The sequence below is a fragment of the Camelus dromedarius genome, chromosome 6, assembly GCF_036321535.1.
Source record: "Camelus dromedarius isolate mCamDro1 chromosome 6, mCamDro1.pat, whole genome shotgun sequence".
In the NCBI taxonomy this organism is placed as follows: Eukaryota; Metazoa; Chordata; class Mammalia; order Artiodactyla; family Camelidae; genus Camelus; species Camelus dromedarius.
Genome location: NC_087441.1, coordinates 28,496,401 through 28,521,128, shown reverse-complemented (window position 1 = coordinate 28,521,128; position 24,728 = coordinate 28,496,401). Strand labels below are relative to the sequence as shown.

At 38.1% G+C, this 24,728-nt stretch overlaps 1 protein-coding gene across 3 annotated transcripts in view; it reads left to right on the top strand.

Moving 5' to 3' along the window:
• AKAP7 (A-kinase anchoring protein 7) overlaps positions 1-24,728 on the top strand; it is a 105,179-nt gene that overhangs the window by 35,576 nt on the left and 44,875 nt on the right. For all 3 annotated transcript variants that reach the window (XM_031455882.2, XM_064486699.1, XM_064486698.1), the window contains exons 6-7: positions 2,171-2,283; positions 19,274-19,421. In XM_031455882.2, the coding sequence (XP_031311742.2) occupies positions 2,171-2,283; positions 19,274-19,421 (261 nt within the window). The remainder of the gene's footprint in view (positions 1-2,170; positions 2,284-19,273; positions 19,422-24,728) is intronic.

Here is a 24,728-nt window from a genome sequence, read left to right as displayed (position 1 = left end):
TTGTGTGTTCTAGTGTGATGCTTACATACTCGTAGCAATGATATCTTGCTAGTGTATAGTCAGTTTGTTATTGTGCTTCTTATTTTAAAATTTTTTACTCAAAAACGCATGTCATCATTCAAACAATATACAGATGTATAAGGAGAACATTACTATTCTCTCCTGCCTCTGTTCAGTCTCACCCTCCATCCTAAGGTATTCTATGCTATTTTTATGCTAATAAAAGCATAAATATATGGGGCTTATTTTCTTTCTCGCTTTTAAAATAAATTATAGAATCATGTTCTGGATGTAATAACCATGAAAGTTGCCCTTTTTGCTTCATAGATATCCTGGACATCTTTTCAGGTCAATATATTGTAGCTCTGATTTATTCTTTTGATTATAATAGTTCTAAATTTAGCAACCATTTCTTTATTGATGAATGTTATTTCCAGTTTGTGCTAATTCAAACAATACTACATAGCCTCTGTAGAGAATCTTATGTATTGGTGCTTTTATTTATTTTTGTGTATTTTCCTAATATTGGAATTGCTGGTTCAAAATGTTTGTGCAGCTTAAATTTTAATAGTTATGTCCAGATTATTTTCCACTGTAGTTGTGGCAACTCTCATTCCCTAACAGCCTTTAGTTCTTACTTTCTCTGTCTCCTTCTCTCCCACCTCTTTTTCAGGGATGCCACTTACACGTATGTTAGGCAGCCTAAGCTGCCCCACAGCTCACTGATTTTTTTTTTCCATATTTCTTTTTTCCCTCTGTGTTTATTTTGGGTGGATTTTATTATATGTCTTCGAGTTCATTAATTTTTTGTTTTGCAGTGTCTAATCTGCTCTTAATTCTATCCAGCTTATTTTTCTCAAACATTGCCGTTTTCATCTCTAAGTTAATTTGGGTCTTTCTTGTAGCTTGCCTGTCTCAGCTTAACTTTTTGAACATAAATAATACAGTTATAAGGACTATTTTGATGTTTATCTGCTGATTCTAGTATCTGTGTTAGTTCTGGGTCCCTTTTGATTAGTTGATTTGTCTCCTCATTGTGGGTCATACTTTCCTGTTCATTTTTTATTAGATATCAGGCATTGTAAAGTTTACCTTGTTGGATGCTGGATAGTTTTGTCTTTCTGTAATTATTCTTGGGCTTTGTTCTGAGACACAAGTTACTGAGAAACAGGTTTTTCCTTTTGGGTCTTGCGTCTAAGACATGTTAGGTGGGACTCAAGCTGTACCAATTCAGAGCTAATCTTTCCTCTCTGCTGAGGCGAGACCCTTCTGTTTATTCTGCCCATTGTCCCATGGATCTTGACGCTTTCCAGTCTGGCTGATGGGCACAGACAGAATCTCTGACCCTCAGTGAGTGCTGGGCACATTCTCTCTTATCCATTTGAATGTGTTTTCCAGCCTCAGGTGGTTTACTCACACACGTGCACTGGTCAGAGTGCAGCTGAATTCCCTAGGGACACCCTTTGCAGATCTCTGGAGTCTTCTGTCTGTGCAGGTCTTACTTCTCTAGCACTCTGTCCCATGAGTTCCAGGTTCCTTGGTCTCAATACTCTTGGCTCTGTTTTTCGGAATCCGGTCAGATGACTGGGCTCAATCTGGGTTTCTCTTCCTCGAATAGGGGCCTGGACACTCAAGGACATAAGCTGGGCAGTTGAAGTCTCACCTTGTTTGTTTCTTATCTCTCAGGGATCACTGACCTTCATCACCTGATGTACAGTGTCTCACAAACCATTGTTTCATATACTTTTGTCCTTCTTTTGTTTCAGATGGGAGAGTAAATCTAATTCCTGTTATTCCATCTTGTTAAGAAGCAGAAGTTTTAGATATGAAGGGTGACAGATAAGCTAGTCCTTTTTTATACATATGGCCACCACTGGGATATTGCGTGAAATCAGCATCGTTATCAGCCAGATATTTTATTTATTAAATGTTTCCTTTTTTAATTGTTGCTTTTGTGTGTTTTACCCAAAGATTGACATCTCTACAGATGTAGCTGTCATATGTGTTTGTTATCATACACATTGTGTTTTTTTCCTCTCTTAAAAAAAAAATCTCAGGCCAGTTTATAATGTTCATTTTAAAATAATGTTATTTTTTAATTGCCATTTTTATAATTTAAGACACCCATATGTTACAGTAGCATTTTAATGCTTCTTTTTCTTTTCTTCAGATGCTGCAAAAAGGACATTTCAAGAAAGAGGTGTCTTGGCTGGAGAAAGCAGAACTTTTAAGCCTCATTTGACCTTCATGAAATTGTCCAAAACACCATGGCTTCGGAAGAAGGTGAGTGGACATTTTTATCGTAAGCCTTGTTTTACCAGCCACACCAGCCTTAGGCATGGATGGGGCATAAGTGACATTGGTAGTGGTTTTCGATACCCTGCCACTATTGCTCCTGGGATCCCAAGGAAGTTTGGTTCCAGTTCCCAAGGATGCTGAGTTGGCTCATGAGCCTCCATGGAGGCCCTTACAGCCGTGCCCTCCTTGGCCCCCGTGGCTGTAAGCCACACGCTCTGTCACTTACTGCTGCTTCTTCTGTTGCTACATCTGCTTCATCCCTTGAAGAGCCTTGGGGGCGGTGCCAGGGTTTTGTTCTGCTGCGTTCTTTGCTTATGGTTGTTTGTAGCCTGCTGCCCTCCAAGCGTCCTCCCTTGGCCTGCATCTGCTGGTGCTGCTCACTGCAACTGGGTTTTTCAAGGTGGGACAAGCTCCACCCCTCCTTTTAAATAGCTCTTTCCAGGTTTCCCAAAAAACAGCTTTTTCTTTCAGCAATTGTCTCCATTGAGGGTATAGAGCAAGTGTTCTAGGGACTGGGCAAGAGGGTAACTGAAAGGACCTACCCCCTTAGTACTTAAAAGTACTTCTCCCTGAGGATAGTAACAGTGACATAAGCCTGGGGACAGGTCTTTTGACTTCCCCTATCTTAAGGCAACTTTCTGCCTTCCCAGGCCACTGCCTCCTTCCTCAGAGATTGGAGAAACTTGACTTTTGTCTGGAGTTAACGAGCATTTCTCCCAGAATCTTAAGGGCACCCCTCATTGTTTTTCCCATTTCAGCCTAGGGAGGTTCTCTTGCAAATTAAGACATCTGCTGACCTGCTCTGATGTCCCAGAGTTTTGGAGATGAGCATGCAGATTAGTATTGGCTCCTGCTCTCCATGGCCCTTTGCTGCAGTTAAGACTGATTTGCAGCTCTGTAAATGAAGGTCATGTTTATTAGTAAGTAGATTTTTTTTCTAAATTCAACACAATTTGTATTTAATGTCTCTGCTCAGAAAGTCTTTTTGATTCTTTAAAACATGCATTTGGTTGATTGACTGTCCTGTAATGGTTATGAATTTTCTACAAACTATTGTAAAAATCTCCACTCCCTGTTAAATATCTTCATGGTTTTTTTTTTTAGATAACTGTGCCCAAATTAAATAATAACTATAATAAGTACCATTGCAGAATATTTAGGTAAAACTAATTTGTGTAAATAATAGGTTTTGGAATTAGGAATGATAACAACTGACAAGACTTGTAGACTGACAGTTTACTTTTTTACTCATTATCTTTCTTGCTTTGCTTTCAAATGGATTGTCCTCTTCCCAGTGGTTTCAAACTTAATCCCAGAATGACAAATCAGTGGTGAAGGTAATGCCCACATTTCAAATCGTTTCTGTCTTTATAATATTAACTTTGAAATGAGAGCACCCAAGGACATTTATCAAAGGGATGTTTAAATTAACTCTAGAATCTATATTTCAACATTTCAGACTGCATGCATTTAAATGATTTCTTGGCAGTTAATTTCACAGAATCTGCTCCTTTACTTTATAGAAGAGGGATCTAAGACTTGGAAGTTAAGTGACGGAAGTGAGATCCCATTCTCCTCAGTTGCAGAGCCCTGTCCAGAATCCATCTTACCTCATCCTCAGTCTCATCTTCTACCCTCCCACTTGCCGAGTCCTGTCCATCCAATGTTGTGTATGTGGGGAACTTCTTGTTCCAAATCATATTAATTCAGCAAGTATTTATCAAGTGCCTGCTATGTGTCAGACACTGGGTACTGGGCATAGAATGATGATCAGAATAGAAATACTCCCTGCTTGAATGGTGTGTAAGATCTAAATCAGATTGCAGGGGCGGAGGGGAAGGTATAGCTCAGTGGTAGGGAGCGCATGCTTAGCGTGCACGAGGTCCTGAGTTTAATCTCTCGCACCTCTGTTAAACAAACAAGCAAAGAAACAAACAAACCTAATTGCTCCCCCAACCAAAAAAGGAAATTAAATTAAATTAAATCAGATTGTATTTGTTTCAATTAGAATGCTTAATCTTTAGAAGATAAACTGTGGTCTTACTGTCTTTCAGAAAGCCAGATAAGAATTTTTGCCTTTAATTTATGGAATCACTGTTGCTGTTTACTTCTGTGACGCTTACTGTTTCTGAATGCTTCAAAAAGCATATCTTAAACTTTGGGATTCACGAGTCATCTGGTGTACTTTTTGAAGCTGCAGATTTGCACCCTCTAAGTTCAGATCTGGAGTTGGACCTAAGACCTTGGCTTTTGAGTTCAGTAAGTGCTACAGGCTTCTTATCCAGATAGTCTGCAGACAATTACACTTTGAGGCCTGCAGGCTTAAATAAATATCCAGCGTTTTCTTTATGTAGCAAATCATTGGTTCCACTGTAGAAGTTAAAACCAATGTGAAAAGGTGGCATATACATAATAAGTATGGATTTTTATTGTGCTCTGTGGTTTAGAATGCAGATTATTTAAAAATTTATGACTCTTTAGTCTCTTAACTTTTTTTTATTTCCAACTATCTATATTCTTCTCTCAGCTGTAACTCTCTTCTGGTTCTTCATTTTGGGTCCACCCATTTACAAGGGAGCGGCCATTGATGAAGTCAGTAATGAAATGTACTGCTAGCATGCAGTTTCCTTTAGTAAGTAAAGTTTACTTTAAAGATTGACAATGAAACAAAAGGGAAGAGAGGAAGGTGTGAAATCATTTTTTCAGTCCAATATTAGGAAATTTGTCTCATTTCAAGTATTTTTTATTTTAAGAGTTATTTTAATTATAAAAGTGTTAGATGAATATATGCTCACTGTAAATAAACAATCCAGATGCATACAAACCTACAGAGTGAGACACAGTTTTTCCCTCATCACCAGTCTCCTGCCCCCTTTCTCCCAATGTAATTCCTCTCTGTAGCTACTACTAGTATATCCTCCTGACATTTCCCTGTACACTGCAAACATACACAGGTGTGTATACGTGTATATACTTTCTTTAAAACAGAAATAGGTATTATTTTGATTTATCATAATGTAAATATTCTTCTCTTGATGAATATTTACATTGATTTCTGTTCCCTTGCTGCCACAAACACTGCTGTTCATTATCCTTTGTGTAGATATGCCAGTATTTCAAAGAACTAATTCCTTGAACTAGAATTCTAGGGTCAAAGAGTTTTGCACATTTTAACTTTTAAAAACATTGCAAATTGCCTTTTAAAACAATGGTACCAATTTAAACTTCTAACCACACTCTATAAGGAATGTTTTTTAGGATAAACTTGAGGTAGAAGGATCATTAAAAATTGTCAGTAGTGGCTTACAAATTGGATGGACCCTTGAGCTGTGACTCAAGCAGCTCCCATCAAAAAATGTTAAAATTTCATATTCTCTGAGAAGTCCATGCTACTGAGATTATCCTAAAGAAATAATTTTTTATTGAGACATAATTAACATATAACATTATGTCAGTTTTAGGTGCACAACATAATGGTTTAATATATGTATGTATTGCAAAATGATTACCGTAGGATTAGTTAAAGCTTCCATCATCTCACATAGATGGTGTGGTGAGAACTTTTAAGATCTACGCTCCTAGCAGCTTTCAAATAACTAATACAGTATTATTAGCCATAGTCACAATGCTGTACATTACTTCCCATGGACTTATTTATTTTGTAACTAGGAAATAATTTTAAAGAAGAAATTCTTTATGTATAAAGATGTTTACTGAGGCACCATCTATAATGGAGAAAAATTAGAAGTAACTTCCATAACAGTAGGGGAATATTTAAGTCAGTTATGATTGATCTTATCAATGATTTAAGAAGCTATTAAAATAGATAATTATAAGGACTGTAACAGAATAAAAAAGGTAAATAAAATAATTAAAGTTGTATAAAAATAGTTCATGTGTCTTTGCCTTGAACTTACCTTAATGTGTTTCAATGTATTTCAGAGGTCAAAACTGGATTCCCACAGTTGCTTGTTTAGCCTGTGATTTTTCTGGTAGATCAGTGAGTAGAGTTGACATTAGTGCCACCTGCAGTAAGTCCCTCTTGACGTACTCAGGATCCCCATCTTGGTTTGCTGGGGTTCTGAGGAAGAGTAGAGCCTTGCTGGACTGAGCATAGTGGTGATGGGCAAGTTAGATGTCCCATGATAATTCAGGGGTGAAGGGAGGCCACCAGATGCAGAAAGCTTGAAGGTTTTCATTTATCTTGAGGAGTACTCTTTGCACTTCTGGTGCGGATGGGTGGTGCCTAGTGAGAGTATCTAGAAAGAGCTAATGATGGCTCCTACTGCAGTGCTCTGTTTTGAAGACTGGTGCCAGTTGGCGTACTCTTTATATATTGATTTGACCTGTGGGAAGTTCATTTGGAAATAGCTTTGTGTGGCAAGTCGATACTGGTGTGCTCCTAAGATACTGGTGGTACTGTTGTCAAGGTAGACATGGTGATTGCTGGTCAAAAGGGGTGTTCTGGGTAGAGGAGTGCTCTGGATCATTATAGGCTAATTCTGAGATAGTAGGAAAGATGATTCACTCATTATTATCTATAGTAGGTGTAGCTAGTTACTCTGCAGTAGTACCTCAATTGATTTTTCTTTTTGCCATAAAATGTGTTATTTTTAATCATCTAAAAACTGAAAAAAGAAAAAGATTCAAAGTAAAACATCTCATTTAGATGTGGACAGATGTCTGGTGCATTGGATGAATGTTCCACCACTAGAGTGATCTTAAAGGTCTCCTGTGATAATTTTCCAGTAGTGATCACTGTTGGCTGCGGAAGTCCCTGGGTTCCTGGGGGACTGTCCTCTTGTAGGCACCTGTTTGGAGGCAGTGCCATTCAGTAGAAGTCAAAATCCTTTTGGGGGTAACCAAAAGTTCTATAGATTGTGTTCAGAATTTTGAAAATATAGAAACTCTCTTTTAAATTTCCTAGTAGAGAACTTTCTTTGCTGTAGCATGGTTTTCTGGTTCCCAAGCTAGAGAACTAAGTTCTCTAACTGAGATTCTGGGAAACATAAAGACTTTTTTGGACAATTACATATTTTTCTAACATTAGGAGGCATTTAGTTAATGTGTTACTTTTGTCTATTCTCAGTTCCATGAAATTCTAGGGTATATTGCATACGAGAATATTGAAAGTAGTTACTGTGTATTTTAAAGCTATTTTGATTAACATTGTGCTTTCAAAGCTGTAGTTTTTTTTAATCGAATGAAGCCTCAGAAAATTTTACTAAATTGCTCTTTGAAAATGAATATATGTATGTTCCTATATGACTAAAGCATTGTGCTGTACACCAGAAATTGACACAACATTGTAAACTGAGTATACTTCAATTAAAAAATATATAAATTACTGTGTCTCTGAAATAGTACCTAAAATTCATTATTTGTATACTTTCCTTAGAATGTATTTGTTTCACATGATTAGACTGATACTTATTTAGGTCCATGCTTTTATATAGTGCATTCTTTGGATTTATTTTTCTCATTGTGTGACCTTGTATTTCTGTGGTCTAAACACTGCAGAAACAGGTTGGTTAGAAGCGCGTGCCAACACTTGGTGGCAGAAGAAGACCAGTTTCGAATCAAACACGCATCTTAATGCAGATCTAGATTCCTCAAGAAATCAATGCGATCTTTTCATGGATAGATGAGTTGTTTTTCAGCATAAATTATTTTCTGGGCTTCTTAGACATCTTTCCTGATTTATGACTCTTTCAAATTACTAATACAGCACTTCAGCTGTCAGAGCTATAGGTTATTAGTTGATACTTCCCTGTAGCAGCTTTTCACAGAGTCAGACAATGAAAGAACTTTAGAATCAAAGAGATGATCTTTGAAATTGCTAGCTACCATTGTCATTACTCTGGTTTGTTTTGAGTGCAGAATTTGATATGCACATAGCAAGGGCAGAGGGGTGGTTATTGGACCATTTGATGCTGAGGTCGGGGGAAGTAGGGAAAGAGACAGAGGGCAGGCATCAGTGGGAGCGACAGTGGGTAGTGGAAAAGAAGAGTGTGTGGATGAAAATCCTGTCCTGATGGTACAAGTAAGGGGAAAGCCCCAGTCCCTGAATTATTTGATTGGATATACAGGACCAAGATTGGAATTGAAAATTTCTACACTAGGTTGGCCGAATCCTAACCTTCTTCTAAGTCCTTCCCGAGCCAGGACTCTCTGCTGTCATCTTTCCTCACCTGCAACCATCATTTATTCATATATCTATCAAGTAGCACGTTTACTCAGGGATTCCTTAACTGGTCTGGTGTGATTTGGCTCCCGCTCTGTTCCTGGGTCTGCATGATAATGGGCATTTGAAAACTGGATTATTCCTTCTCAAAGGAGTCTCTGTCATAAATTTGAAGGAGTCTGAGTTTTCTTTCTTTAGCTCTGGTTAGTCCTGGACAAATCTCATAACCTCTCTTGACCTCTGTCAAGAGTGGCACAGTGAAAGGAGGAGCTTGGTCTTGATGACTCTTGACTCCTGTGCTATTCTGAAATGTCTTATGCGGTAGGCATTTTGACCAAATAGGCTAATTTGGCTTCACATGGAGAATTTTCTTTTTAGACTGTAGATTAGCTTTCTTGTCTGTGTGGAAGGAGAATGACGAACAGAGGAAAGGTCTGTAAGTGCTGATAGGAAGGTGGTGGCGGTCCTCCCACCTCTCCTCCTGGAAAGCCTGCAGAGCAATAAAGACGATGGGGAAAAACTCACAGACGACCTTTCTGGTGAAACTGGGAGAGAGAGAGAAATCTGTAAATGCCAAGTTATGTGCAAGCATGTTGAGGAGCAGCTGGGACCATCAGAGCTTGCGTGGAAGCCACTTCAGGGTGGGGCGACTGCGGAGTGAGGAGCAGGCCTGCTGGTGGGAGACCTCCGCAGTCATCAGGCCATTTTCACTCCCAGAGGGTGAGGGCTTCAGGCACAGAAAATGTCAAAGGGGGCCCAGAGGAGGTGAATCTCTGTGAGTACTGCCTTCAGAAAGGGAGGGGCATCCCTTCAGGGCTGTGGTGGAGAGGGCGGGCAGGCCCCTGTCACTGTAAAGGCCACCCTCACTGTGAGCAGCCCGTCCCTGTGTCAGTAGAGGGCCTGCCAGGGCCCTGCCTCTGCCTGCACTCCTTCCCGGAGAGATGGCGCTTGAGCTGCCCCTGGGATCAGCCAGCCTTTATTATTCCAGACAGAAAGCTGACCTTAGTCATATCCTTGGTACGTGATAAAGCAGATTGTCTCACTACTCCATTCCTGAATCTCCCAATGTCAGGTGACATTAGTTACCTTACTCACAAGTTTTAGTTGTTTTGAGCCTCTTTTCGTATTATCAGGTGCACTTAAATCTAAGGCCATATAGTATGGAATTCTCCTTGGATTTTTTCTTAGTTGAAAATCAAAAATTAAATAAAACACAACATTACATCTCTTTTTATTTCAATTTTTTTTAAACTAAAAATTCAATGAAATCTCCTGTGAGATGAATTGCAATTTCTTCTGAGATTCCAGCTGCCACTAGTCAACCATGTCATCTGTTGTACATCAAAAAGCACTATATGTAGCAGCTGACTTTGCTTCTATTTCTAATGCATTTTTCAGCTTCATGGTGTTGTGTTGTCTGTTTCTGTTTATTGAAAAAAATTAAATAAGCTTATGATTGTTTAAAGATTGGAAATATCTGCAAAGGTAAACTGACTAAATGTTTACTTGAAACCTGTCTGTACATCTTTAAGTATTGAATCAGATAGGGAATAATAAGCAGAAAGCTGAATTATTTTAAGGAAGAATTCTGGGAATCAATTAATGTCAGAATATCATAATGGCTTCTGGGTGACTCTTGTTCTGTTAGAGATTTTGAACATTTTGAAAACCCTAGAAGAAGTGACACAGTAAACCTAATATTATGTCTGTGCAAAGTGGAATGGAGATTTGAAGTATTTTCATTGACATTTCCTGGAAATTTTTTCTCAGAACATGTCCCAGGATTATATATGAGACAAAGATTCTGTGATCAAGTGCATATTTGCAATGATGGGTTAAATAATCTGAATCTTTATTTCAGGACTTTTAGGATCTCTGACATGCACATGATACTTAAGAGCTCACAGCAACACAGGTTTCGTGTTTGCTCCAGGACATGGGTCATCTGTGGCTCTGCCCCGTGTTGTCTTTATTCAGAGCCTTGGCTGAGCATCTTCCCTCTAGGACTTCTCTGGTCTTCCCACAGAAGGAAAAGAGAGATGGTGAATCACAGGCTGAAAGCTTCTGCTAAGTGACACATGTCATTTCTGTTCACATCCTGCTGGTCAGAGCAAGTCGTATGGTTCCTTCTGAATTCAAGGGAACAGGGTGTATGATCCCTTGCAGAAAAGAGCACCGCAAGGAGGGCAGTGGATGTTTTGAACAGTTATATATTCTACCTCAGTGTTGTTTCCCAAATGTCCTTGTTTTATCGACCATGTTGTAGTGCTAATATTTGGCAGAACATGGTTTAGGAAATGCTGATTTGATAATTCAGGCTAAATGATATTTTTTGCTTCAAACATATGGATTCACTGGAAATTTTTACTTATTTTCTAGCATTTGTATCCACAGGCAAAATTCTGATTTAAGTATAATTTAAGAAACAGAATTTTAGAGCTGGCATTAAAAGATGCAATAATGAAATATTCAGGGTAGTTAGAATTGCATGGGTTTGCCTTAACCACATTAAAATATAAGTGTTCTGTCTATTTCAACTATTACCACTAGTTATTGGAAATTTTTTTTCTAAACAAGTCACTCTTAGACATTTTGAAACATACTAATTTCATTTTTCTAGTCAAGGACAGAACGAAGCATAATGATCTTGTGTGACAACTGGCAAGCCCTACCGTGGGTTGATTATGGCAAAAGGTAAAATAGAACATCTGATCAAGAAAACGTAAACTTTGCCCCAAAATGGTGTAGATACAAAATTAGCTTGTTTAGTAAGTCACAGCTAATTTCTGACCCACATAAAAGCAAACCAGTTAAATTATTTGAATGGCAACAAGATTTTCTTTACTGCTGTCAAGAGAGACCAAGCTCACTGGGCAGTCATCTCTTGTTAATTATAATTAACTGCCTAATACAAGAAGGTTAAGCTGTATTTTTCTGGAGAGCCTCATTTAGATTTGAGGGGAAGCTAAGATTGCAATCCAAGACTGTAACTAGTTTACACTGGAATTATAATTCCATTCCTAAATATGAGCTGATTTATTTTGACCATTCATTAAAATCATATTCTCCCAGAGAGAGGTACCCTAGAAATTGAATAATACCAAATTTCTCAGTTCTTTTTATTGATCATTCCTGTAAATTAAAGAAAAATGTTACTGATCTCTTTGCCAGGGCAAAACTTTACATTATCTATAGTTAAAGACCTAACAAAACTAGTTTATGTTGCGTATGGAATTAGCCACCCTTGGCTGCGGGAACTCCAGCTTGGTTCCTGCAGTAAGTGTTCTTTCTCTATAACCTACCTGATAGCAGCATTTTTAATTGTTGGTAGAATTTGTGACACCATTTTGGAGACCCTTCTGTAAGGCCTTCTGAGTGCAACTGTATCTTGACACTGCCCTCACGCTATTGGCCAGAGTGTAAAAGTACTTTTCTTCCTTCCTTGGCTACTGCCTTCCCACAGCTGAATTTGATTATAATAATTTGTTACATTACTTTATTTGGACCAGAATATTTCTTTCAGAGCAATTTCACATTTGTCTTTAGGCTATAAAAGCAGAACACTTTCAACCACAATATAAGTGTGTTGCAGAGTACAGGCCAGTGTTACAGGACGAGTTAAAATCGTTTGTCAGGATTTTTCTATAAACTTATTTCTGAACGATCTTCTGCAGAACAGTTTCACTGTCCTGTTTGGTTACTGAGACCCTGAGAAGTTTTTACACCAGTGGCTGCATTACTTACCTAATGTTGGGATGTATTCATTAGAAGGGAAAGCAATTGCAATGAAGGAGGAAACCATTTTAGATTGAGTTGTACGTGTGTCACGCGTGAGGAATCTGATGAGGCGGGGGTTATTTTATGTTTTCTCTTTAGTTTAGAGAAATAAGTGGTTAAGTTGGTGAATCCAGGAGAACATGTCATTATTTTCTCCAAAGAGCAAAGCATTGGGAAAACAGATGTAATGGGAGGAGCAGGCTGCGGCCTGTTTACATCTGAGTGACTGCAGACTGCGGTGGGGCGGCAGTGCAGCTGGAGCTTCATCTGGGGGAGCTGAGGGTCCAGCTGAGATGGGGGCTGTCCAGGAAGCATTCTCAGATGCCTCAGTTAGGGGACTGTGTTTCATTAGAATGGGAAAAGCCACGCAAATATCATAAACAGTTATATGGCCAAAATGCATATGCTCTCTCATGCTGTACTCAAGAAGTCCTGAGGAGGAATTGAGGTTTGCTAAGTAGACAAAGCATGAGGTTGTACAGGGACAGACTGTGTGGTAAACAAAGGCACTTTAACGAGCCTGTGCTTGTGTATTGAGCCTGCAACCTTGAGAACTTCCTGGGTACCACTGATGTGTTCTCTCTCCAGTTAACCTGTCGCTAGTCAGCATCAATGAACTAAACGTTTGTGGACCAAAGCCATGTTTCTTCCTCTGTTCTTTCTGATGCCAGCACCTTGCAGAGAAAAACTCCAGGCCCAGCAAGCAATACAGTAGATTCTCTTGGCTTTTTTTGTGAAGTGGCGTATGCTACTAGGAATTGCGTATCACCTTCCCTGTGTGACAGCTTTCCTTGCCACTTGATAGCCCCAAGGAGCATCCAGCTCTTCTTGAAGTGTCGGGACAGGGAGAAGAGTTACCAACAAGAGATTAAAGACAGCTCTAGAAGCTCTGTTTCTACTTATTCCTTACTGAAAGGTACACTATTGTAAATGTTTGATGTAAAGAGTTAGTACTTTTCTTCCCCCAAGGTCTCAGGATTAAACAAAACAGTAGTTCTAAAAGCAGGTATATAAATAGAGGGATTAAGAGGATGGCTTACATGAAAAACCCCACGGTGAGATGCGTGGATGCTCCAGCATAAAGTAAAACGAAGAATGAGAAATACTGTACACTCAGATAAACAGCTGATTTAAAATTGCAGATTATCTCTGCCAGTATTTTAGTTGATGATTTGCATATTAGCAGTATAAGAAGAGTTCTTTTTACAGGCTGGGTTATTTGGATAATTTTTACTATGTATAGATAACACCTATGAAGTTTTTCTTATCTCCCTTTATGAAATTCATTTACTATGGACATATAATTATCACTTTATTAATTTTAATTCAGCATATTAAATGCAGGTGTTTTAGATGCTAGAGATTCCCAACATAATTTTCACATTGGTTTTAGAAATATAATAGTACATATGATTGTATCTGAAGAATGATTAATATTCTTAGAATTTTAATATTTTATTAAAAGGCAAAAAAATTATATGATCTGAAGAGGAGAATTTTAATATTTTAAATAGTGAAAGAGCTTGAATATTATCATTCTGTTCTTTTCAATTTATCTGTGTTCTCCCCTTATCCCGAATCTGAATCCAAGCTCCACCTCTTACTAGCTGTGTGTCCTTCGGTAAGTGACTCTGTGATTCAGCTTCCTTATCTGGGGATAATAATGGTCCTAATCTCATCGGTTACTGCAGTTATTAAATAAGTTAATAGGTTCTTAGAGCAGTACCTGTACACAATAAACACTATGCAAGTATTTTTAATTTTTGTTGTTAAACTGATGATAGAAATCATCATTTTTTTCAGATTGGTACAAAACAATGAGCAAAGTACTACTGTTTTTTCTCTTTTCCATCACTCTTTCCTTTTGTATCTCTAAATTTAATGACAGGCACTGGGCAGGGTGTCCAGGCCTCAGCCAGGTAGCAAGTGGGCATTGCTGGACAGGGAGCCAGGCAGAGCCCAGGCCCCCAGGCTGGCCCAGAGTGGCAGGAAGAGGAGGTGGGAGGACTGCAAGGCCCTTCTCACCCAGGGGTGCTGGACACTGGATCTGAAATCCCCAGGCTACTCTAGAGCATGTTAGTGGTGTCATGAAGACTCCTTGTCTCTTTCCATCTCTGTCCAGAGCAGGCTTGGGTGGAACGGAGCCTGAGAGGGGTTGAGGGAAGAATGAGTGTAAAAGATTACCATTCCTCTTTAATCAGCTGATGTCCCAGATGACAGGCCGGCTTGGTCTGGCTCTTCATTTGCGTTCTGAATTTTGGTTCTATGCCATTATCACAGGGGATGTGCATTTCTTTCATAGCTGCTGCATGACAGGAATAGATTGTTGGAGAACAGCAGCACTCCAGGAATGTTAGGCTTACCCGCTGAAGGACACACACACAGTTGTTTTGTTTGATATGCAGCCTGTTAATTTTTTTTTTTTTATCGTGGAGACTTGTGATTATTGTAATAAATAACACGTAACAATGCAAAAATATCTTCTATTACAAAAAAAGTTAACCTTCTTAACAAAACTAGCATTCCATTGGTTTTCTGATCACAATAAATTTGTCATAGAAGCTAGAGATGAATAAGAAGTATTTTATCTTCCAGAACCTTAAATGAATGATTTTTTACACTCAGCTTATTCACTAATGTGAATTTTCATATTTTGTGGCTCTGTTTACTTCTATTGAAAATAAAGTTGGATGCATAGTAATGTAAGACTGAGCCCTCCTGGGTTCATATTAGATTATACACATCATTTAGCTAAATGTAAATGATATGGTGAGTGCTTCCCAAGTAAATAATTTCCATGACTTATCAGATGCAGCCATCAGACGATTCTAAAAACGCTCATCATGCTCTCAATGGTATTTTTCCTGTATTGGCTGTTTGGGTGTCAAGTTACAGTCAAGAATGAAGTTCCTCAGGGATTTCATGGTCCTCTGCATCAGAGAGGAGTTACCAAGTGATTTTGAACATCACTGATAATTCTCCCTAAACTGGAACTGGAACTAGGCCAAAGAGAAGTAAAACTGCAGTCAGTTCTGACGACTGATTAAGATAATCTTGGAAAGGTTTTCTGTTCGATGTTTCTTGCCACTGATTCATTGTTTCAAAGTGTGACATCCTGTGTTTAGCTTCCTGTTTTCTCCTTCCATGTTATGACGCATAGTTGATACGTCAGTTATATTGGCTACAGTTATCAGTGTGAAGCCTTAAAAATACTCCCTTTCCCTGCTAGGTCCAAGGCAAAAATTATTTTCAAACATAAACAATCACCAGACATATTCAGAATTCCAGAGTCACAGCACCCCTGGCGTGGTTTTGTTGAAGACACCCTACATACTGTTTGAAACAATCCCAGCTCCCTCAGCCATTACAGGTCACATTTGGCTTTAACCATCTTTGTGATTTTTTTCTCGAGCTCTCCTAACATGGTATACCTCATCTAGCTTTAAATGACAGGGTGCCGTGGAAAGGGTCTGGCCTGTGAAGAAGGGACGCACAGAATAATTTGTGGGGCAAAACCTGAAAACCAGCTTTTTCCACTTTCAAATATAATCTGTCAGGGTGATGTCCCTGGGACTAGTTTGGCAACCCATTGGATCCATTCAGAAAATAGAAGGCTGCTTTGTCTTTCCCTGAAGATACCCGATTTTGATGTACTTGTTTATTTTCTCATAAAAATCTTTCCTTTATTATGAAAGAAGAGCAGCACCTGCTGCTGCTGGATGATGAGACTAATTCACATCGATTTTAGTAGCAAACAAATGCGTTGCTACGGGACAAAAGAGCCTAAAACTCCCACAAAATATATAGTCAAACAAAAATATTCCTCAGAGAAAAAGGTCATGCTAGTATTACGTACAAATTCTTACCTATTTCTGGATACTTTATTATTGAAGATGTTTTCTGATCAGGGCATATAATTTCAGTGCCTTTGAAGGCCTCATGCCTCTTCGAACCACAGCTCTCTTTATGAATTATGAGTTGAAGAATTAATTCCATTTCACTCTCCAGCAAAAAATAACTCCTTAAGATTCATGTTGGAAGTCATCTGTGGAGAATTCTTGCAAAATAGTTGGTGTTTACTTTTTGCTAAAATTCAATTAATTAGCCTACCAGATGAGAGTCACGCTTACGTTTCCTTTATTTCTTATTTAAAAAAAATGACATTTTTCAAAATTGAAATGGAGATTACAATGGCTAGACAATGCTGGCAATGGTATCTTGAAAACTGAAGGTCCTTATTTTTCCGCTGTCGCTGGTCTTCTGTCTGGTTAAAAGGAATGACACCCCTACCCCGACCCTTACCCAACAGACACACACAAATGAAAAAGCATTTGAAAGACAAATAAGGATGGTTAGTTTCCATTTACTCAGAACTTTTTTTTTCCCCTGAAATCTCACCTATGGTTTTCAGTAATGATAATTATATATATGATATATATTGTAGCATTTACTGTATCTCACTGTTTTGAGCACTTTTGTAAGTTCACTCGTTTGGTCCGTGTAACACTTAGAGGGAGGCACTGCTGCTTACCTCACTTTACAGATGAGGAAACCGAAGTGAAGCCACATGGTTGAAAAGTGGCCGAGCCAGGACTTGAGCTCACGCGCTGTGACTGCCCCATGGCCCTGTGCCCCGCTGTCTCTCTCAAGGCGCTCTGCTCACCAATCAAGAGAAACCCACCTGGCTTCTTTTTCGTTGAACTCTGAATGGGCAGCATTTAACACCCTCACCTGTCCTCTTCTTGAAACTTTATCTTCCTTTGCATTTGTGACAATTATTTATCAAAGTGCTGCTCTGTGTTAGGTACTGTTCTAGGCACTGGGGATATTTCAGTGAATCAAAATCAGATGAAACTTATTGTGTGGAGCTTACATTCTAATGGAGAGAGACAGATAATGACAGTCAATGAAAAATAAACATATAGTAAATTACATAGTTTGTTGGAATATGATAAGTGCTGTGGGAAAATATACATAAATAGGTATAAAGAGAGAAGGAAGGAGAGAATTTGGGAGGATTTACCTCCTGGGGCAGGAGTACAAACTAAATTGTGTGGTTAAGTGAGGCCCTTTTAAGAAAGGAATATTTGAGCATGGAGTGAAAGGAGATGTGGATGGGCGATGAGGATATCTAGGGGAAGAGCATTCCAGGAAGAGGGAACAGGCAGTACGAGGGCTGGGAGTGGGCTCTGCCTGGCATGGTCTAGGGAGAGCAGGGAGGTCAGGGAGGCTGGAGAGGGATGAAGGAGAGAGGAGGAGGACACGAGCCCCAAGAGGTGTGGAGAGGGCGAACAGGACCTTACAGGCTGGTCTGGGGATCTGGCTTTTCCTCTGGGAGAAATGGAGACCCTTTTGAGAATTTTGAGCAGCGGGGTGACCTGATCTGGATGTATGGTTTTATAGGCTTACTCTGGCTCTAGAAGAGGCAACTGTGGGGAAACAGGAGGCTATTGTTATAATCCAGGCGAAAGACAGAAACAGAGGTGCCTTGGACAGAGGTAGCAAGGGAGTGGTAAGAATTGGATGTGTTTTGAAGGTAGAGCCAACATGATTTGGTTGGAGGTAGGGTTGAGAGAATGAGGAGGATCAAGGATGACCTCAAGGCTTTCAGCCTCATCAGCTCGAACAGTTACTGTTAACTGAGATAAGAGAGACTGTGGGTGAAGCAGGGAAGTTCAGGAGCTCAGTTTGAACCTAGAACAAAAATGTATATCAATAAAAACATGTTAAATATAATATTAAAAATTAAGGGCCACCTAAATGTCCAACAATAAGGAATTAGATTAACAAATTATATCTCCATACCATGAAATACTATGGCAATATAAAAATATGTTGCACATCTATGTATTATTTATTGATATGACACATTAACTGAAAAAAAGCTGGTTATCACATAGTACTCATGGTATAACTCATATTTTGCATAGGAAAAATAAATACTTAATAAAATTATAGTAGTAGTAGTTTGGGGAGATTTAATTTTTTTATATCTATTTTAAAAAGTTTTTGTAATAAATTTTTGTGAATAAAAAAGGAAAATATGTATTCTGATCACACTTTAGTAAAATTTATATAATATAATCTGAAAATTATATGCATAGAAAAAGACTCAAAGGATATACAGCACAAGATTAAATGTATTTTATATAAATAACAGGGGTCATGAATGATTTTAATTTTTTTTCTAGATTCTTTATATTTTCTAACTTTTAACAAATGACAGGTATCTCCAGGGCAATGTAAAAATATGTATATAAATTAAAAGGAAAAGTTTGCACATGGTCAGCTAATAAACTTGCCCTGTAAAGTATTGTATGTTCATCTTATGGACTGTTTCGGGACTGTGAGACTGGGTAGAGGACCACTGTATAGTAAGACGAAAGGGAGACGTTCTTTCACGTATTTTGGGAAACTACCGAGGTACCACGGGTATCCCACTGTAATTTTTCAACAACAAGCCTTCCTTCTGCTATGAAAGCACAGTGAGAATCAGGAGCGGTCAGTAGAGAAAAACTTGGAAGGTCCATTGACCCCTTTATTCCCATTCAAATAACCTTTAACTGTCTTTCAGATGATTCTTACATAAGGAGTTTAATAATTACATCCATTTATTAAAACATTTTACACTCTATAAAATGTTAAGATCCATATCATTTTTTAAGAAGTCATCCATTTCTCCATTGTTGGAGATGATTACTCTTTCTTTGATACCTCAAATTTCAACTTTTGATATACTTTATTACTTCTGAAGCTTAAAGTATATGAAAATTTAAATGCTTCTAAGTTCAAACTCAACACTCTTTAGTGATTTTTTTTTAAAAATACAAATCATTCTAGGCAGAGAGACTTAAAAGAAAACTTTACAACAGTTTTGTGGTATCCATTTTCAAATGCTAGTAGACAGTACTATATTTCAAAATGTAATATCAGATTCTAAGAAAGTGATACAGATAGGAGCTGGTTGCCAAGATGAAAAGATTGATTGATGTGATTTTATTTTGTCATTTCAAGGGAGTGAAAAAAATAGACCCCACGTTCTATGAAAAATTTATCAGTCACAGATTTGGAGAAGAAGTGGTACGTCGCATAGATCTTTGCTCCATGCTGAAGAAAAAACAAAGTAATGGTTATTATCACTGTGAGTCTTCAATTGCGATTGGTGAGTGCCATTTAAAAACTGTTTATTATCTTTAGTTTTGATTTCTTTAGCATCATTCTGTTGTGGCAAACATCTGTGTTTTATGTTTTTCTCAATGGCATTTTCCTAAATATGATGGTTTGACAGTAATACATTAAAAATTATGTAGAACATATTTAGTATTCATATCTATCAATCAAGATTTTAGTACCTATAGTTTTTATACTTTTGTGCTTTAAATTTAATCGTAATGAAGTCTTGAAATGTTGATTCAGAATTCATTTCAGTTTAATTTTATTTCGTGAATATGAAGAAAGCATCTTCTCCAAGGAAGGCCTACATGACCACAGCATTGCATTCTAGGCATAGTCATGTTTGCTGCTTTTAGTTAGGAATAGAATGTGCCAGGCCAGACAGTTTCACTCTGAGAAGAGAAAGCATAGATGACCTGCAAAGATTGAAAACTTGTCCGTCGGTTCTTTCCCTAAGAGAAACGTGTTTCAAGAGGAAACAAAGATTCGTACATAAAGAAGCTCTATCATCTCATCAGGGAGATGGCATGTGATGAGACAGATTTATACACAGTTATGTTTCCAAGTGCAAAGTATGTACACCAGATGAAGAATTTTTAAAACAGAACAGAGGTATTTCTCATCGTTTGCAATGTGAATGTATTTCAAAGGAGCCTGATCTGTTGTGATTCAAATTTACTATTTCAAACCAGACGGTATCCTTTTAAAATTGTGAATTTCAAGACAACTGATTTGTATACTTTTGAAGTAACATGAAAATATTCAAAGAAGATAAATATATATATCTAAATATTTCAAGGTCTTCACCAAGGTAATTTCTCTCCATGTCGGCTTGAAGAAAACCTGTGGAAATATCTATTCTGAAAGAATCTTAATGCTGAATTTTATTAAAGCATTTTTAAAATGTTCAAGAGACACAATTTTATTGCTCAGTTCTCACCAGAGATCTTCAGAGAAGTCATCACTTTACCTTCCAGAGATCTTAGCTCTCTTAAACAGAAGACATTCAGTATGTCATTTGAAGTTTACATCCTCAAAACATTTCAAGTATATTTTAAGGAATATTTTCATGTTTTTGGAATCTCTGTAAGAGAGCTGTCTTCCATCAAAATTTTAATGAGGACCAAACATTTCTGTCTAGATTCCTTGTAAAAGGCAAATTTAAATCCTTCTTGTGTAATACAGATTCTGGCTAGCTTTCCATATCTTCTCTGTAATTACTTTAGGCCAACCTTGAAGGAGAACTCAGTGTTTCATTATCTCTCCCACTCCCATTTAGGAAAAAAAAAGCAGTACGTAGATTTTACTGAAGGTCTTGTGGGGCTGCGTTAAGCAGCTCACGGCATGTATCACCTACATTGCTGTTAGACAGCTCTGTTCAGCTCCCCCCAAATCACCATGTTCCACCCACTGAATTTTCTTTTATTGCTCTTTTCCAGCTTAGTTTCTAAAATTCTCCTTATTCTGAGTAATTTCTCTAGATCTTTCCCTCAGACTTCTTTGTCTTCACCCTTTTCTAATTCAAAGTAATGTAGCTTCTTTCAAACTTCACCAATCTTGTATCCCCATTTAACATTATTTACAAAATAGTTTTTGCCTATTACACATGCTCTGTTTTCTTCTGTCACATTTTGTGATGCCAGTATGAACTTTAAAATAATATCTGCCTCTAAAATGATAATTATTATGTAATAATTAACCAATTTTAATACACACTAGAGTCTTGTATTTGCTATGGATAATTACTGATTTTCTTGATCTTACTGAGTTTTGCAACAGAATATTCAGCAGGATTCAGGACTCTTTATGAATTGCATTGCTTAATCAGATTTAATTGGCTTACATTGGTTTGGCTTCTCTTTAATTTGATCCTAACTCAAATTTAATATCTGTTTTTTGAACCTTGAACATTGTGTGATATGTGTTAATAGAGTGGGACGGATTTCAGATCTTAAGATATTTTGTATTCAGAGTTCATGAGTAGAAGTTGGTCTTCAAGGACTCTGGGAACCTCCTGAAATTAATTGTAAAACTTTGTATGTAGGTACATATGTGAATTTATTAGATTTACATATTCCATCTCTCTTAATTTATTAATGATGCATTCTTGGAGAGTGCTGGATTCCAAATCACCAATTTTCTTTTCCGCTGTCTCAATTATACCATTTAGGACATTTTTTTTTTTTTAATACCAATGACTGTATGCTTCATTTCCAAGATTCCCAATTGATTTCTTTTTCATATTTTCCTATTCTGTTCTTTGCTTCATGGATGCTATTCCTTCATTTGTCTCTTTGAGGATTTCAATATAATTAATTTTTAAAGTTCTTTTCGTATTTTGAAAATCTGTTTCCTTGGATATGAATTCTTCTATTTGTTGAGTCTTTTGTGGCATTTTATTTCCTCTAAAGCTTTTGAAGTTTTTTTGAGGGCTCGTTTTATTGTGCATGTTTCCTCATCATAACCCCGTGTGTGGTTTTGCAGATTTCTTATTCCTAGTCCAACAGAGTAGATTGCTTTATATTAGGTTAGGAACTGACACCTAACCATCCTTGTCCTTAAGGAGTTGGAGTTCATTCTTGTGTCTTTTACCAATTTTTGAGGGTTTTTTTGTGTGTGTATAAAGATAATTAGCCCTTTGTCGTACTGGCTTCAAATATTTTTCTGGTTTATTTTGCATTTAGTTTTGGTAACAAGGTATTCTTCATATTACATGTTTTTAATTTTTGTAAAAATGTAATAAAATTTTTGTGATTTCTTTAATTATTATGACTAGAGTTGTCTACAAATGAACGATTTGATACATTTTCATTCATATTTTCTTCTGTATTTTTTTTGTTTTTGTTTTTGCATTTGAGCTTTTTATCTGCCTGGTATGATCATTAATTCAGTACTCAGATGCAGAGGATTAACATAGACATCTAGTTACTAAAAGTGGGTGTGAAATAGAGATTTAGTTTTAGGAAATTTGTATAGAATATTTTTTCCATCCCTCTCAACCTTCCCATGTGTTCTAAAGATCACACATTAGCAGCCTTTCATGTCGTGCTTGACTAGCACAGGGCTTTTTGATTTGTTTTTATAATTTTAATTACTTGCCAACTTTGGAGTGATTTAATTTAAAAAAAACCCTGGGTTTCTGCTGCCTTTGAACAATCAGAAACATGGCCACACTTGTTCCACTGTCTTGCGTGCAGTGAGTTGCTGGGTGGGGATAGTAGGCAGTAGAAAAGCAGCTGCCTTTCACCACTCCCTTTACTCTTTTATTCTTCTTTTGCAATGTGCTTAACTCACTCACACTCCCTGCTTGGTTCCTGAAGGTATCTGAGTTTGAATCCCTTGCCAGAGGTCGCTGTTTCTCGAGCCTTCTTATTTCCGTTTACACGCTAAGCGTTTTCCTATCCATCTTCTGCCATCTTGCACCTTTCTGTGTGGTTGGGGAGCTTGATAGGATGTGGAGGCAGCAGTCATATGTTCAGATCCAAGAAAAAGGTGCTGCATTTTAAGTCTCTTGTAATCAAAACTTTGGTTGATATTATGCTTACTTAATATGGGCTGTAACTTCTTACAAACCTAACTTCATTAATCAGCTAAAATTCAAATTTAAAAAAAAAGTGATAAACCAGTTCCTCCTGGCGAATCCAGGAATGAAATATAGCTTGGATATCTAGGGTGGTGAAAGCCATTCTCTGTGAGCTGCTCACTGGAGTTGGGAGAATTAATTTTTCTCAGGCAGCTCTGTTCCATTTATATTTCCTTAGGGAAGGTAATTGACTAAATGACACCCTTTGTAAGACTGGTGAGCAATTTAGTGCTTGCAAAGACTAGTTTACTTTCAGCTGTCAGACATCTCTTATAGAAGGCAGTGGGGAATTTGGAAAGGTCTAGAAGGTTTTTTTTGTTTTTGTTTTTGTTTTTTGCAGGCCAATGTACTACTTTCTCACTTTTTCAAGCAGAGGTAAAAATACGGTTTTCTGGAAACCCCAGCTGTTTTCTGGCTTAATAACAATTATTCACAATTAATTTAATGAATGTTATTGAGCATGTACAACGTGTATACTCCTTTTGGGTATCACGAGATACAGAGAAGTGTAAGACATAGCCCTTAAGACTGATACAGAGATGCTGGGGAGCTAAGTCTACATCTGAGAAATGGAGAGGACGAGGAGCGGATGAAAAGGGCTTTGTCCATAACAACAGTGGGCTTTGATAGGACACAGTGGAAGAAGCTTGTAACTTTAGCTTCTAGGAATGTGTGGGGATGAGGAGTAAATAGGACGAGACAGATAGTGGAGAAAGGACAGTGTCTGGGAACAGCAGGTATGATTTGCAGTGGGAGAGCAGCAGTGTATTGGGAGTCAGGGTGGAGGTAAGATTAGTGATAGTATTAAGTGATAGGAATAATAGTGATAATGTTAGTGATAGGAGGCACCTGGATTGAGTCTGTGGTCTGGTTATCTGAGGAAGCTAATGAGGGTGTGGGGGCTCTGTGTGTTTACAGAGTTGGTGAGGGAGGTTGGAAAGGAGATGGTCACAGTACATGTAATGAGTCAGTGAATATGCTGTGAAGGAGACTGAGTAGGTAGATGTGGGATAAAAAGAGGGTGATGTTTAATATTAATACTCAACACAGATGACAAAGGATTGGGTCCTAAAGATAGACCTTCAATTAGTTCCAGACTGAAGTAATGAAAGGGTTCGGGCTGGGCCAGCTGTGGGCTGAAATAAATGCAAATAGGCCTGTGCAGATACAGTGATGGAAGAGAAGGGTTGTAGTAAGTTAGAGTCGTCAGAGCTATAGTCACCAGCCTGTACCCAGTGCCAGACAGGGCAGACCAACCAGATACCAGACTCAGACTTTATGGACTGAAGCATTATGGAGAATTCTGAGTGAGCTGAGTCAATGAATTTCTTCTATCCAGATGTGCCCCTGCTTTTTGAGAGTCACCCTAAAGAGACTTGAACAGCTCAGACCAATCCTGTCAGTCTTATAAGGCTTGTCGTGGTCCATCCAGCGACTCCCAGTGGTCCTTTGTAGGCGGTGATTCAGCCAAAAGCAAAGCAAAGGACTTTTGGGGGTTGCATCTGAGAAGACTCTCAGATTTGGCTTTGGTGTCCTGATCTTCAGTGCTCCTTTACCCTTAGGAGCCCGGGCAGAACTCCAGAAGCTCTGACTCTTGCCCAGTTTGGTATGTAAGCCTGGGCGTTTTCTCTATAGAAGATAATGCTGTCAGTGTAATTGACCCATTGGTTGATGGGGCAGGAGAGGGTGGAGGGAGAAGGAAATCTGTATTTT